At 45.3% G+C, this 16,112-nt stretch overlaps 1 protein-coding gene across 19 annotated transcripts in view; it reads right to left on the bottom strand.

Annotated features, from left to right (window-relative positions):
* The window catches only part of NCAM1 (neural cell adhesion molecule 1), a 311,269-nt gene that overhangs the window by 33,557 nt on the left and 261,600 nt on the right, over positions 1–16,112 (bottom strand). For 4 of the 19 annotated variants that reach the window (XM_005579650.5, XM_005579656.5, XM_005579660.4 and 1 more), the window contains exons 9-13: positions 11,163–11,313; positions 10,609–10,793; positions 10,170–10,266; positions 9,687–9,857; positions 7,933–8,064 (exon numbers count right to left, since the gene is read on the bottom strand). In XM_005579650.5, coding sequence (XP_005579707.1) covers positions 7,933–8,064; positions 9,687–9,857; positions 10,170–10,266; positions 10,609–10,793; positions 11,163–11,313 — 736 coding nt within the window. Of the gene's footprint in view, positions 1–428; positions 471–2,456; positions 2,505–6,780; positions 6,796–7,932; positions 8,065–9,686; positions 9,858–10,169; positions 10,267–10,608; positions 10,794–11,162; positions 11,314–15,464; positions 15,495–16,112 lie in introns of all 19 variants that reach the window. The other 15 variants (XM_045371016.3, XM_065528978.2, XM_045371019.2 and 12 more) reach the window with 5 other exon arrangements.

Here is a 16,112-nt window from a genome sequence, read left to right as displayed (position 1 = left end):
GCCATTTTCTCCTATTCCTTCCCTGGTTCTCAGTCTTTTTTCTATTGCTAAATTAACACGCACATGAGCGTGTGTATTTCAGAAGGAGGGACAGTAAAGCGAAAGCCAGGAAGGAGATGCTGTTCTTTTGTGTCCTCAGCGTTTCCCTAATTCTTGTCTATTTTTAACTAGAGAGTCGATTTGGAAAGGCCTCCTCATGCACGGAGTATTCTTCCAATAATCACCCCCGTTCTTTTGCTGATGCTTGGTTTGCTCTCTTGGCCAAGCAGACAGCATGCTTAGGAAACCACACCAGGCTAGGAGCCTTCATGCATTCACAACTGTTGCTTTTAATAAAAGGGAAAACAACAGGCAGCGCTGCAACCTAGAAGTCGGCTCTACAACAAGCGATCAGAGGTCTGGCTGGAGCAGCTCAGCCCTGTACTCACTAGCTGGTTCTGTGGTTGCAAGGGCAGGAAGAGGCCAGGTTGCTATGGAAACATGACAGACAGAAAAGGCACAGAAAGGTGAAGGACAGAATGGAGATAAATTAAACTCATAGCTATATATGTATATATACATGGGTGTGTATATATTATATATATGTAGGCATCATTATAAAGATGGTGAAGGAGGTATTCTCTCACTCTCTTCTCTGAGTTATCAATATTAATATACATATTTATTTATCTATTTATTATTTTGAGATGGAGTCTTGCTCTGCCACCCAGGTTGGAGTGCAATGGTGTGATCTCATCTCGCTACAACCTCCATCTCCCAGGTTCAAGCGATTCTCCTGCCTCAGCCCCCCAAGTAACTGGGATTACAGGTGCATGCCACCATGCCTGGCTAATTTTTATATTTTTAGTAGAGACAAGGTTTCACCATGTTGCCCAGACTGGTCTTGAACTCCTGGCCTCAAGCAATCCAGCCCCTGGCCCTCTCAAAGTGCTAGGATTACAGGCCTGAGACGCCATGCTGGGCCTTAATATACATATTGAAAATACCTTAATATACTTATTTAAAAGAGATGATCAGAGATTTTGCTGACAAATGGCTCTCACGCAGCAAGAGATAACATAACTCTCATTTATTCTGACTATTAATTCCAGTTGCTAAATTCTGAGGAGTATGTTTTGTGTTCTTCACTCTTAATCATTAATTTTTACAAACACTTAAAAGGTAAGTGGAATCCATTCTTCACCTTAGAGGTAAGAAATCTGAGACTTGGGGAGGTTTAGTGACTTATCCTATGTCATGGAGCTTCAGGCGGAAGTAGTGGAGCTGTGATTTGAACCCAGGTCTGTCTACTTCCAAAGCCTGAACTCCATCTGCTACAGGACAGTGCCTGGAAAAGCACTGCATGGGGCGGTGGGCATGCTTCTGAGTCAACAGATGGTGACAGAGGGCTTCTGAGCTTGAGGCTTGAGTCACCTCCTGAGTCTGAACCCAAACTGCAGGGGCTTCTGATATATCAAGGAGAATAAAGCCAGCCAGGTGGCACCACCCTGCCTGCCCATTTGCTGCTGTCTGCCACTCTGGGCAGATGCTGGCTTTGCATCCTGTGTCTTACTGAGCTGTGGTCTTACTTTGCTATTCCTCCCTGGAAAGCTAGGTTCAAAACTCCAAACAGTGGCACGCCTGGAGCCCCTTCTACTCCTGCGCATTCAGAAGAACAAAAGGACAGGATAGCAACATTCATTAGATCGGAAATGAGCAAGGCTTAGCCAGGATGACGAAACCTGAGAGCGACCCGTTGACATTACTGCTGGCTCGGTGGTAATGATCCCAGGTGGGTAAAGCAGAGCTTGATAAACATTAAAATGTTTGCGATTTTCTTTTGGGCGGCAGGACGTGGGTGACTACGCATCCTATTTTACAGAGGAGATAAACAAGGCTCATTGTGAAGGGTTAAACGATTTGCCTGAGCGCCTACTGCCAGGCACATCTGCCAGACACTGTTTATTTTCCCACAAATATTTACAAGAAAAGTATGCATTTATGGATAAAGCGAAAGCTACAGGCCTCCCTATCTAATTTCAATGTCTGTATCCAACTGTGCCAATTAAAATGAAGGGTAAAAACAAAACACTCCAACACATTTTCTATGACCCTGCAGAGGAGACATTTTTCTTGGTCAATTCCTTTGGCTTCTCCAAATACGAGTTTTGATCCAGCCCACTCAGAATCCTGAGGACAGGGGTGACCCCAGGGAAGCTGCCTTGGGGATCCTGCCTGCAGGGGTTTCTATCCAGAGCAATGCTTTTCCCTCGCCTCTCCTTCAGGGAAGGCTGCCCCTCATGGATCTGAGAAGCCCTATGCCTGTTTCTCTTCTCATCTGCTTCTCTAAAACCCGATGCTGCTTTCCGCCAACTGAGTTGAATTATCACCTGGTGAAGGAGATAACATTAGGCAGAACAAACTGTGGCTGCTGGAAAGCGACCTGCAGAGAGATGGATGAAGAAAATGATACTCACTATCTGGTGGAGACAATGGAACAGGGGTAGACGAGCTAGCAGATGCCGCTGAAGAAAGAAAAATGAAGGTGGGGAAAAAAGATCATTGAGGTACACAGATACTGAATGAAAAAAACGGAAGCAACAACCCTGGGGCGTCAGTATGAGGAGCTGAAGCAAGTTACAGTGGGAAGAACAACACTGTGTTTGAACAGGTGGCCAGGGCACCAGCGAGGAGCAGGGCTCTCTCTAACTTCAAACCTTGAGGCTGTGCACCTGCCAAACCCTGCAGTTCAGGTAAAGTCTGGCCCAGGAACAGCTGCACAAGCCTCAAACCTTGACTGAAAACAAATATCCAGTTCAGCAGGACCAGCTGTCTCCATAGGACCAGAGGTATAGGAGGAAAGGGAATTTGGACCTCAGTTTAAGGTGAACCAGTGAAGGAGAAAATAGACATTGGCTTTTCATGTTACACATCTATATATGTGTTTCTATATAGGTATATATTTCCATATATGAGTTTATTTATAGCAAAACCTATATGCCTCACTCATTTCAACATCTGATTGAATGAAACAGAAGTGGCTGTCCTACCTAATGTGTACTACTGGGTGAAGTTCATGATCCTTTATCATACAGATGATGCTGCAACCACTGCTGCCTTCCAAAAACTCCCCTATAGAATGTGGTTATTTGGAGGCTGCTACAGAAGAGCCATGCAAATAATATTCAGGATTATTCTCACTCCTCCAGAGAACAGAAATGTTGAAGAGACTGGGACTGAAATTCTAGCCAATCTTCTGTGTAGAGGATGGTTGTTTGTGCATCTGAGATACTGGGACACTGAATGGATCTTTGGTTTTTCATTGGCAAATATTTGGAAGTAGTCCCATCAACAGTCACAAAACAAGTCCCCTTCGAGAGCTAGATGAAAATTTGGAAAAACCTCAGTGCATCTCCGACACTGCCTTAATATCTAATACTCATGGTTTTGTCTTCCTTGACCTTCCATATGAGGGCATCTCATTAAACCATGAGTACAGTGTCACTGGAATCAAAGCAACAAAGAATCGTAACTCATCATTATTAGATGGTCTCCTTCCCTCTCTTTTCTTTGTTTGGCTTGAATTGTTTGCATAGTTGTCCATATTATTCTGGCAAAGAGATGGAATTTTACGTGCTTTAACCACATATATGACAATCCGTTTAACTTATACTTGCAGTGCGCCACCTGGGGGACAACATGTGAAAACAAAAATCTCAAGATGCCTCTTTTAAAAAGTAGAGACTCATTCATAATCTCTATATTCTAAAAGAAATTGTCTATTTCGCTTCATGGTACAGAAGCAAATTAAGATGCATTGTTTGGGCAATGAAATTATAAAGGTGGGTAGCTCAGTCATGGAGGGGAGGATTCACAGCGAGTTGTAAGGAGTCTCACAGAAGCAGCCCCTCGCAAGGCAAACAGAGGTTGTGAGCTTTCCTCCTGAGTGTCTTGATGGCATGCAGACATTTGGCTTAAAAAATAACATGAAATAGGCACATTCTCCCAGGTTAGAGTTTTATTTGTTTGTTTGGAGTCACAGTTTCCTCATGACCTTCATGCACATTCATGAACTACACACAAAGGAACCTCCAAACAGGTAAGCCATGCTTACTAACTGGCCGCTTGAAAGCACAAGAATTTGTGGCTTTTACTAGCTCCCCCGCTCATCCCTGCTTTGACGTATCCATGTCTCTAAACACGGAGAGGTCTATTAAAGAACCAAGAAAGTAATCCCATTATTGAGACATCTCAACAAACTTCAAGTGATGAGACCGGTGCCATATGCGCTGGTCTCACCTGACACCTGGCAGTCCAGGAGTCCAGCAGCAACACCTCCCTGTGCAGCACACTGGCCTCTGCTGACTCTGTGCCTTCTCTTCCCTAGGGCTTGGGGTGTAACCAGGGCACAACTCCAGTGGCATGGGATCCTGCTGTGCATCTGCATCCCAACAGTATTACAGGACAGGGGTGCAGTGTCAGCGGTGCTGTGAGCTGGCATCAGAAATCAATGCCACTGGTTCTTGGGCTCAGTGCAAGCACACAGCTAAACTGGTGGTTGATTCTGTTTACCTAAATTCAGACAACCTTTGTGTCTTCCAAGAAATGGGAATAAGAATTCAGAGAAGGTCCTTCCTAAGTCTCGTTCCTCAATTCCTAGCAGCAAAAGGGTGGGTTTGTCATAACAGTGGTAACTGCTGGCAGCATCCTCCCAATGATATCTGTTTTCAGGATGGGTCTAGGGGTAGCAGGATATTCTGTGGGCTAAGTCCTCACTTCAGTAACTCTGGGAAGGTTATCAGGGCACAAAGAAAGACCATAATAAGTCATCTTTGGTGATAATATGATGTTCCCATATGTTCACTGCCTCATCCTGCTAAAGTTCTTGCAAAAGGCATGCTCAATTCTAAGAATATGCCATGGTTCTACTTATCTAAAATAAGTTTGCCTTTTGATTCTTCAGACCTTAACTTTATTATATGATTGAGAAAAACTGACTTTTTGTACCACTAACAATGCCTGCTGTTGTAGCATTCACGACCTACTTGGAATGCAGAGATGACACCACCCTTTTCCAAAGGGCTTCTCTGAGTCGTGGTTTCTTATCCATTTTGATACTATCAGACAATAAACAACAAGGTCCGGAGACCTCTTTTTTGTAGTTAAAAATTTTAATTTAAAGTTAAAATTTCACTAAGAATTTCATTTTTAACATTGGCTTTAAAATATAGCTTCTGCTATATATATATTTATACATATATAAAATCTCACCTTTGCAAGAACTGAGCTGGCAATGCATGAAAACCACTGTGGCCTTTGAAGTCCAAGACCCAGTTACTCTGATTCAGTACTCAAACTCCAGTTACTGGTTAGAAACTCAGAGGGGAGCCTCATCCCAGCCTTCCTCTCTTTAATGTAACTAAGCCAGCATTCATTTACTGATCAAATCCAGACCAGAGGAAACCTGGAGACTCAGTTGAACCATGAGTTAAAGATCAGAGGAAGATCCAGAAGGAAGGTTCTCTCATGCCCAGAGTGACTCCTCCCAAACTTGCTTAGGGCACAGCAGCTGCACGCCCAGAGCAGGTACTTGTCAGTCCGGCCTGATGGCTCCATCCCTCAACTCTGATGCCTTCGAGAGCTGGTTCATCCCGGCACCAACTCTGCTGGGGGTGGATTTGGCACTTGCTCAAAATCTCAGAACACCTACATGTAGCTACTTAGTTTTTGCTGTTGCGGCGATATTTCTCAATAATGTTAGAAAGATAAGCTTCCTTGGGTACCTTTCAGGTGCAGGGAGCCTTTTTCTGAAAAGACTGTACAGCTTCCTGAATACTTTTTCTTCGGTGTCTGTGTGGGTAACACCTCCCTCCGCTATTCTGGTTCAGCCTAGGAAGAGCCAAATCTCAGGAGAAGGGAAGTTTAGGGGCATCTCTGCAGGCTGACGGGGTCAAACCACACTTCATCTCTCTGTTGCCCTTGTTCCCTGTGTCCTCTATGTACAGCTTCCATGATTAGGGTGTCCTTCCAGTGAGGAATCTCCCTTTCCCTACCATGCATGGCAGAAGAGCTCCTACATTAGCTGGTTAGTCTTCCCCAAACAAGGAGATGCACACTGCAAGTAACTACACGCTAAAGAACAGAGCTGACTGGAACTAGAGACTTAACTCTGCAACAGCTGCCTGCGGGACACGCCCATGGCTCAGAACCAAAGTTCATGCTATGTTTTGACTATGGCAGCTGCTGTAGGAGCCTCCCTGACCATCTTCCTATTCCCCTCCAGCTACCAAGCTGACAGACAAAAAGCAAGGAAGCAACTGAGCTCAATTCCTTTATCTCCTAAAAGCAAATATGAAAATCCTTTCAGGTTTTTTTTCCTTCAAGGTATTTTGAATAGTGACCTGGTGGGGCTGTGGTCACTTTCCCGGCATCCTGGCTGCAGGTGAGGCGGGGCTATAGCGTGTTATTCGGGGCTCATCTGCAGACTTCCACCATGCTTGGCTCAGCAAACATCATCTTTGCCGTGGGGTAATCATCACACACAAAATTTAATAAATAAGCACAATTTCCAAAGACACAGAAGTTGCATGCTCTAAAACAGGAAGAGTGTTAGCCTCTTGGAGTAACCTACAGACGTTAACAACAGCACAACTAGACTAAGGTCAGTGTGGTTAGGGCCCAGACAATATCATCTACTTCAGCCTCTAGGGGACAAAAAAGGGACCAGAACTAAATTAAGAACTAGAACTAGCAGATGTTAACGCTATGGAAACAGGTAATGAGGTATGAAGAGGCACTTACGTGGAGGAGGGCTATCTGCATTTCCCATGGATGGAACACAGACGAAAAGAAAAGACAAGAGACAGACCCAAGAAAAAAAAAAAATAAGATGTAAAAGATAATGAATAGAATCCGCAGAGCACACGGAGCTGGAAACTCAAATTATCAAATTACTTCAAATCCAGAGAAAGAAGCCATTCCTGTAGACGGAAGATGAGACAGGCTTTCTGATTTCTGGGAAGAGGTAAGGGTAGTGGGTCCCTTTGCAGGCCCCTGGCTTCAAAGAGAAGGAAGCAAAGGATTCTCCCAGGTGCATTTTAAATCCAGGGGTCAGAGAGCCCAGGGAACTCTGTGAACACTCAGGAATTTAGCTCTACGGTATCTTCTTTAGCTGGGTGGACTCAGGAGCTTCCCAGGGCAGAATCTCTGTCTGCAGAGGGGTACGACGGGAGCAGGGCTTGCCCGGAGCCTGGCTGCTGGTGGGAAGGGAGGGCACAGTGGGACAGGCGTAGTTTAAAGAAAGAGGGAATGGCAGAGGAAAACCTAGAGATCCATCCCTGAGCGGAATGAGGGGGAAGCAATTTTCTTGAAAGAGGCCATGGGGAATGCTCTTGCTATGGGAGGGAGAGGATCAGAAAAGGCCAAGGCCAGGGCTACCTCTTCCCCTTGGCTTTGCTGGGTTTCTGCTACTGCTCACATATTCTCTAGCAGTTTCCATTTGTCTCTGACTGAATACCTCTGCTGCATCAACAATCTCACAATGCATTATGTGAACTGTCACCATCTATACCCGTGTCCTGCAAGTCACCGGGTGCTTAGGGCTTTTGTGGCCTGTCAAAAAGCAACTCTCCCAGATCCTTTGATGACCCACTCCTGGTTTTCTCCCCACTTCCTTTAATAACGTGTTGGTGCCCTCCCCGCGGCTGTTTCTAACGAGCTGGACCGGCTACTATGACAGTGTCCCCAACCCCTTGGAGAAAGAGAGAATGAAGGGACTGTGTGTTAGCTGTCACTGAGAACCAGAGAACTAGGAGGTGGGGCCTCCAGGAGCAGAGGGATCTGAAAGACAAAAAGCTGTGGTCTGAACAATGACATGGGCCAGCTCAGGGTCCCCCGCTGCCCCCAGGGAGAAGAGGGTGGGCTGGGAAAAGGTGGGCAGCTGGCTTTACTTACGGACTGGCTGCGTCTTGAACTCGGAGGCCGCGCTGATCTCACCCAGCCCTTTGCCATTGAGTGCCGCCAGCCTTACGGCGTACGTTGTTTCGGGCTTCAGGCCCACAATGGTGACGATGCCCTCCATGCTGGCTGTTATGAGAATATGGGAAGGATGACAGAAGAGTGAAAGTCTGCTGTTAAAATAGTGCAGCCACTCTGGAAAACGGTAGCGAGGGTCCTCAAAAAATTAACTATAGATTTATCATTTGGTCCAGCAATTTTATTTCTGGGCATATGCATAGAATTGAAAGTCGGGACCAAACAGATACTGATAACTGGCTATCCATGTTCACAGCAGCATCATTCACAATAGCCAAAAGGCAGACACAACCCCAATGATCACTGACTGATGAATGGATACATGAAATGTGGCATATACATACAATGGAATGTTATTCCACCTTAAACAGGAAGGAAATTCTGACACATGCTACAACATGGATGAACCTTGAAAATATTTTGCTAAGTGAAATAAAATAAGCTAGCCATAAAAGGACAAATGCCATATAAGTCCACTTATATGAGGTACTTAGAATAGCCAGCTACATAGAGACAGAAAGAATGGTGGTTGCCAGGGGCTGGGGGAGGTAGCGAATGAAGAATTAGTGTTTAATGGGTACAGAGTTTCAGTTTGGGATGATAAAAAGTTGTGGAGATGGATGGTGGTGATGGTTATGACTTAATGCCACTGAATTGTACACTTAAAAATGATGGAATGTAAAATGTATGTTATTTATAGTTTATATTAATAAAAATAACTAGAATTGATCTTTAAAAAAAAAATCTGGTGGACAGATAGTGACATGAGATCAACCTGCCACAAAATTGGAATGAGATTTCAGAGGGAAGTTAGGAAGGTAAAGTGATTGCTTTCTTCTGCCTCCAATCCTGATTACCCAGCAGCTCCTCTTGGCCCTCTGGCTCCCCCCAGAAGCTGAAGGAGTGATGGAAGCTTTCTGGCAGAACTAATTCTGAATAAAACTGCATTGGACTATATCTCTGAATGGCCGTGATACTGGTATCCTAGCCCACTCCCAATTCCACTCCAATTACCACATATGAGACCAGGATTAAAAATTTGTACAGAAACAAAACATACTTCACTGAGTTATTCCAATTAAACCCAAAAGGGGGAGTCCAACATAAGCACACACCATCCTCAGACGACCTAGGCTCAGAATTTTCACAAGAATCTTCAGTCTTTTAATCCTTAGCTTGGAAAGCTAGCACAGGACTGATTTAAGGGCAGACTTGTCCTGCTGGCTGTGCTTATTTGGTTACTATCACAATTACAAGACGGTCAGTCCCTGAGTACAGGTATCCAAGCAGGACTGGCCGGGTGTCGGCAGAGAACCTGCAGCACAGGTAACTCAAACATGCAGAGTAGGGTGGATTGGACTCAACTGGCCACGTTCAGAACCTATGCACTGGACTCATCTGGCTGTGCTCAGAACCTACGCAAGGCTCCTGCCTGGAATGTGGTAGAGATGTCTTCATCCATCCTGGAAGGGTCGTGAGAACCAGGCTCTGAAGCACAGAGTGTGGGTTGAGGTGGCAATAGGGGCAACAACTCTACAGGCAGATGTGACTTTGACCTAATTCTGGAGGTGCAGTTCCTAATTCTGTAGGAACATGTACAGGATGACAGGTGGGGACATCTGAGTACCAAGGCACTCGTGATCCCAATGGAAACACCGACTCCCCCAACTCACCTTCCTTGGCATCATACCACTTGGAATGCCATACTTCTTCACCCACTGCTCTCCACTCAGCTTTGTATTTGAGGATGGGCACCCCACCTGTGGCCTCTGGTTCATCAAACTGCACCTGGGCTGTGCTGGAGTATGGCTCCACCTGGTCGATGGATGGTGAAGAGGGAGTGTCTGTGGGGAGGACACATATGGAGACCCAGGTGAGCCCAGTTTGGCCCAAGACCATTAACTCCCAGTCACAAGGCACATCTCTTTCATTTCTGCTTGCTCTTGGGAATCCTGTCACTGTATCCTGTCCTCCTGGCCCATGTCACCAGATGCTTCTCCCCCAACATGTCCTATGTGCAGATCCAATGACTCCCAGTCTGGCTTTGCTGACCCTGGCCCTTTCTTCTTCCCAATATCCTGGAATCACTCAAGTACACAAATTGGACTGGCAGGGGTAGGTGGGGGGTTGTGGCAGCTGCCGTAAGGGACACTCACCTGCTTGAACAAGGATGAATTCCAAGGACTCCTGCCCAATGCGGTTCACTGCAGTACAGTTGTAGTTCCCAAAATCATTTTCAGAGTCTGGGGTCACCTTTAGAAGAAGAAGCTCTTGGGTTACAAGTGTCCCATGGGATGGTCACAGACTCAGATCTTTATTTACTGGATTAAGTGAGTAAAAAACAGAACTAGTAAAGTACAAACCATTAGCTCCAGCCCAGCCTTAAACAAGAGAAAAGAATAGCAGAGGGGCTCATGGGAGAGGCACATTCAGGGAGGGGACTGGTAGAGAGGGCGAAGGGGAGCTGAAAAGAGGCCCAGTGTCTTCTCTAGCTCATGTCAGAGAAGTAGGAGAGAGGACTTGAGCTGCATTTTGGAGCCCATCTAGAGTCAAACTGTGCTTTCTCTGCTCTGCCCCACCCCCATCCTGACTCACCTCCAGATAGCTGGCAGAGGGGGTGTTGTAGATCTTGATATTGCTGTAGTTGGAGCTTGGCAGCAGCTGGCCATCCCGAAACCATGAGATCGTGGCACTGGGATAGGCAAATACCTCGCAGGTGATGTTCACCTGGTTCCCCTCCCAAGTGTACACAGCCACAGGGCCCTGTAGCTTCGGGGCATCTGCAATAAATAACAATGACTATCAGGATCACTGCCACGATCATGAAGCCCCCATATCCTGTCTCCTGGCACTGGGAAGGCAGGTGTGCCCCAAAGCAGAGCTAGTGCCTGGTATAGTAGAGGTCAGGGCCATTTTAGAATTCCTGTGTACAGCATGGGAAGACTCAAGGGCACAGCAGGATTGTAAGAAGCCTGGAGACGGTGTGTAGGGGGTGGCTTGGGAACAGAGCTCTGAATGGCCCAGAGCCAGCTGCAGGGAACGTGAGCAGAACTCATAGGGTGCAAGTAGGTCCTTGCTGCTGTTTTCCTCTCTCATCCTGATCCTACCTTGCCCCTCCCCTCCCACATCCTTCCCCATTTATTCCTCACATTGCACTTCAAGGTACATGGACTGGGAGTCCTGGCCGATGGTGTTGCTGGCGGTGCAGATGTACTCTCCGGCGTCAGTGTACTGGATGCTCTTCAGGGTCAGCGACGACACACGGGCATGGCTGCGCACCACCATGTGCCCATCCAGAGTCTGCCGGGGGGAAAGGGAGCGTGTCAGAGCCCGAGGCAGAGCGGAGGGCAAGAGTGCTATAGCAGGATGGGGTCTAGGAGACTAGGCCATTGCTTGTCTGTGACCCGTCTCTCTTCCTCTCTCCTCTCTGTGTCAATGGCTTTCTTACTTTAGGTACCATCTAATGGGGGAGGCTCTGGGAAGCAGCATGAGAACTTGGGAGTATCCGAAACAGAAAATGAGACTCAGTTATGTCAGGCAGCCTGATCTAAGTGCCAAGATTGGTTTGGGGCTAGGTTCCCCAAGATGACTTTGTTTGGGATGTCTAAAATGGAAGCAAAGCCTCCAGCCAGCAGATACTGCAGCAGCAGCAGCAGCCCTACCTCATGAAATGCTGGGAAAACTGCATTGCCACCCTGTCCTTTCTGTCTGTCCACTTGCCAGTTCCACGGTGCATGTACCCGTAGCAGGACATTCCAAGTGCCCAACATAAGAAATTATTAAAGAAATCCTTATTTCTGCAGATGCCTCTTTCCTGGATGCTTAAAAGTGAAATAATCCCATGTAAAAACAAGCCAAACAACTCAAAGATCAGGAGCCACCGCACTGGAAGGGAGAGTAACTGGGTTCTCTCTCCAGGGACAGTGGTACAGAGAGTCCTAGGCAGGTCTGGGATCCTTGACACCTCGGCCACCACCATTTTATAGTCCTTGATACAGCAATGGGCTTCCTAAATCTCTGGAATTATAATGATTGGTCAAAAAGAGAATCAGTACATGGTCCTTAGGCAATGGGTACTGGAGTATTTCCAAGCGAATTTTCCCCTTGACATTCTAAGTAAAATGGTTGCTGGCCCAGGAAGAGTCTACGCATGTGGCCTAACTTCAGATTCTCAGGAAAGTTAGTGATCTGGAGAAAAGGTCTTGTTCTGTGCGGGCTGGGCCTTCTTGTCTCCAGTATATGATGTTCTGTGGGGATGGACAGGAGGTTATATTCTGCACCTGGCATCTGCCATCCCATGCATTGGGTCTTTAAAGAATGACAGAACCATTGGCTTCAGGTTCTTTGGATATGCCGATGTGGGGCTCTGAAGCCCAGAACTGCAATGTCATACAGCAGCCAGAGTAGGAAGCTCACAAGAAAGGCATCACTGGCCTTGTTCAGCAGTCTCAGCAGATTTACCACGAGAAGTCCCTTGGACCATCACTGACAGATCTAGTCTATTCTGGTCATCTCAGCCCCTCGCATTTCATGTCTGGAAGCTGAAAAATAACTCTAGCAAGAAGACAGAAGAGCCAAGCAAAGTCATGACTGCCTACTGCTGCGAGTGCCATTCCTCCCTGGGATGAGTTCTCTGTTGCTCTGCTTTGACCTACAAATCTGGGACACTGGTTGGTTGAAAGATGCATCCCAGGAGATGCCACACATTAATGAGAGATGACAACAAATAGGTGTGGAGCACTTCGCTAGAAAGCCTCGTGACACCCAGTTTGTTGGGGATACTGGAGTTTTGAGGGGTGACAATGCTGATACATTCCAGGGCTATTTTCATACGTCATACACACAAGTCTTTACCTGTGAGTCTAGAATAGTGGCCTTGAGAGCATGGGGCCATCCCTGCAGGTATCTCTAAAGGGCTGTGCTGACCTGCTTGTCTCTCCTACTTGTCCAAACAAAGCAGGACTGAAGGCAGAGGGAACTTAAGGACAACCCCTGGCCTTTCTGGTGATCTCTGTGATATCAACCAGCAACTGAACTAAAATTCCTTGTGACACAGACCAGACTTGTCCTGGGGCTGCCACACACAAACTTGGAAATTGAACCATACTCTTCTGGAAGTCAAGAGAACACTTCCATAAGGAAGAGATGTTGTAACAAAAGAGGCAGAGAAACTAATGTAGGCAAGAATAGGACCTTAACGACAACAAAGCAGGGGATATTCTGAGTCTTTACTTGGAATAATCTAGAAAATGGTTGAAGAGAAGCTTAGAAAACAATTGCATGGACAGTCACGCTTTTTTTTTTTTTTTTTTGATTCCTATCTAGTTTCTTTCAGCAAATTTCTCCATGTGGAAATTTCTCTTGTTTAATGATGTCCACAGACCAGCCTTCTAAAGAGAATTCTTATTTTGCAGTAGGCTCACTACAGATTTGGTGATGGAATTATCTGCCAGATGCCCAGTTCTCCCTTTGAGGATACAAAGATAGACTCCAGTGTCATTAGACTATCTTCCCCTGAAATGCTTTTACTCTGGTTCCTACACAGCTTCAGGGAGTGCCACCTACCAGCCATCCAGACAAAAAGTCATGCTGACCACCCAGGCTGCAGCAGGAGGAGCAGACGAGCTCTGGGCAAGTATGAAAGATATTGATGGCAAGAAAACTCCTTTTTTCCCCGAAAGTATGAAGAGTAATGATAATTATTCTTCTCATCAAAACGTTTTTGTCTCCCTCCTTCCAGGTAAAAGTGCTAATGCTTTTAGAACTTACAAAATGAAATTGGCCATAACCCGAGCCTTCTTTTGCACTCATCTGGACTTATGGTCTTCATCTCCGAATGAGACAAACAGGAGAGAATGGAACTTCTGAGCCCTAGGGGCAGCATCCACTTGAAAGTCAATTATGTCCAAAGTAAGACACTCACGATAAGGACACTTCTGAAAAATGGAGTGAGGTGTCTGCTTTCCTGGGAGTAAACCTATTACTTCCACTTACAATAATAATTCTCTTAACATCTCCTTAATGCTCCCTGATAAATCTCACCTCCTCCTCAACCAGGTCTAAATGAGAATGACAAGGAAAGTTGTATGAGGCCAAGAAGAATGAGATCTGTAGCTGCTTAAGAGTGGTTGATAATTAACCCTTCTTCTCTCTCTTCCCCAGTCCCAGTGGGTCCATGACTTTTGGACAATAAAGCACCCAACCTGTGACAGCACTAAGTGATTCCTGTGCCACAGGCGGGAAGCATCTCAGTGAGGATGTGCACTTAACAGTCATCCCAGTGACAGGGAGGAGGAAGGTCTTATACACAAGAAGTTTAGAATGAACCGAATTTGACAATGGCAGCCTGTTCATGTGCAGAAACTAAGATCAGTGCCTGGGGACAGGCAGTCGACTTTTAAATATTAAACAGCATATCAATATGGATGGCCTTGACCTGAACACATGAGTTATATGTTATGGATAATTATCATTTCTGAAAGATTAAGAGGATAGATTTACCAAATTAAAATCCAGAATCTATAGGATCATCATGTTCTGCATTTATAGCATTACACGATCAAAGCCCCATCTGGATAAAAGGCAAAGGCTACTTTAAAAAAGTCCTTAGAGAGTAGATCCTTGAATCTCATCTGAAGTCTACTGGTTTTATTTTCACTGTATGTCACTTCATATAAATCAGGTAAAAAATTATAGGCATGATCATAAGTAGGGTCTTGAGATGTGGCAGTCAAGGTCTAAAGATTAATATTTAGCTTCAGTTTTCAAACTAAGTCTCACATTATCCAAACTGAAGCAATGAGTCAGAGAAATTTCAAAGGCTAAATACTACAACTTTAAAAAACATAAAACCATTTGTACCACATCATTCTAATCTCACACATTTAATGGTCTATGAAAGTAATGGAGATATGTTTAGCAATTTGGGAAAACCAACGAGAGATGTCATTTGCATTGCTTTTGAGATGAAACTTGACGTGATAATTTACCAAGACTGATTATTATAAAATAAGTGAGCAACAAGATGAGTTGAGCTGGAAAGGAAAGGGAGGAGTGGGATTTTAGATCACTAACTCTGCGACTTTATGGTCCAGAGCCACATCAACCATGTGAGTCAAAAAACTTTCATCATTTCAAAATGCCTGGCCTGGGAATTGGGGGCAATTTATTTCTATCGGTATAATTACTTGGATGTGATTTTACCAGCACCAGCAAGAGAATAAGATCCAGTTTTAGGAAATAATATGGATTTGTTCATCCACTCCCAACACAGCTTGCTTGCTCATCCTAAAATGATACTATTGCTAAGTAATGTCTACCACTATCGACCTATTCTTTAATCTAGCTAAATGACTAATTAGTTTAGCATGTCTGGTTATTAAACTGCAATGGTGAGTTAAACTGTAATGCTTTCAAAACTAAAGACTGGCTAGTGGTCAGGCAAGCTATACCTCTTGCTTCTCTGGTCGAGTCCACGAAGCCTGGAGAGAACAAGATATAAAACACAACAAGAAAGCAGTAAAATTTTACAACATGTTGCTTTAGAGAATGTATCACACTGCATTCCGTGCACATGCAGCTTTTCTTAAATTCAGAACTTTTTCCAAGGCCCACTTTCAATGGTGTGTTTATTACACAATTTAATTTAGGATTTAGCTTATGTCCAGCTTTTTTTCCCCCTTAGGCACATTAAAATGTATAATTCAAAAGGTTCAGGCTTTCCTAATCTTTGGTATACCTAGATATGAATACCAGTAGGACCAGACTGCTCTTGTTCCAAAATACCTTAAATATTGCTCACAGTATTTCGTGATATGACTAGTTCTAACCACATTATCTAGAGATACTTAGAGAATAGGTCTCCTCCAGCCGGGCGTGGTGGCTCACGCCTGTAATCCCAGCACCTTGGGAGGCCGAGGCGGGCGGATCACGAGGTCAGGAGATGGAGACCATCCTGGCTAACACGGTGAAATCCTGTCTCTACTAAAAATACAAAAATAAAAAAATTAGCCGGGCATGGTGGCGGGCACCCGTAGTCCCAGCTACTCAGGAGGCTGAGGCAAGAGAATGGCGTGAACCCGGGAGGCAGAGCTTGCAGT

This window comes from Macaca fascicularis, chromosome 14 (genome assembly GCF_037993035.2).
Source record: "Macaca fascicularis isolate 582-1 chromosome 14, T2T-MFA8v1.1".
NCBI lineage: Eukaryota > Metazoa > Chordata > Mammalia > Primates > Cercopithecidae > Macaca > Macaca fascicularis.
The sequence above is the reverse complement of the archived record's forward strand: the minus strand, read 5'-3'. Positions and strand labels throughout refer to the sequence as shown.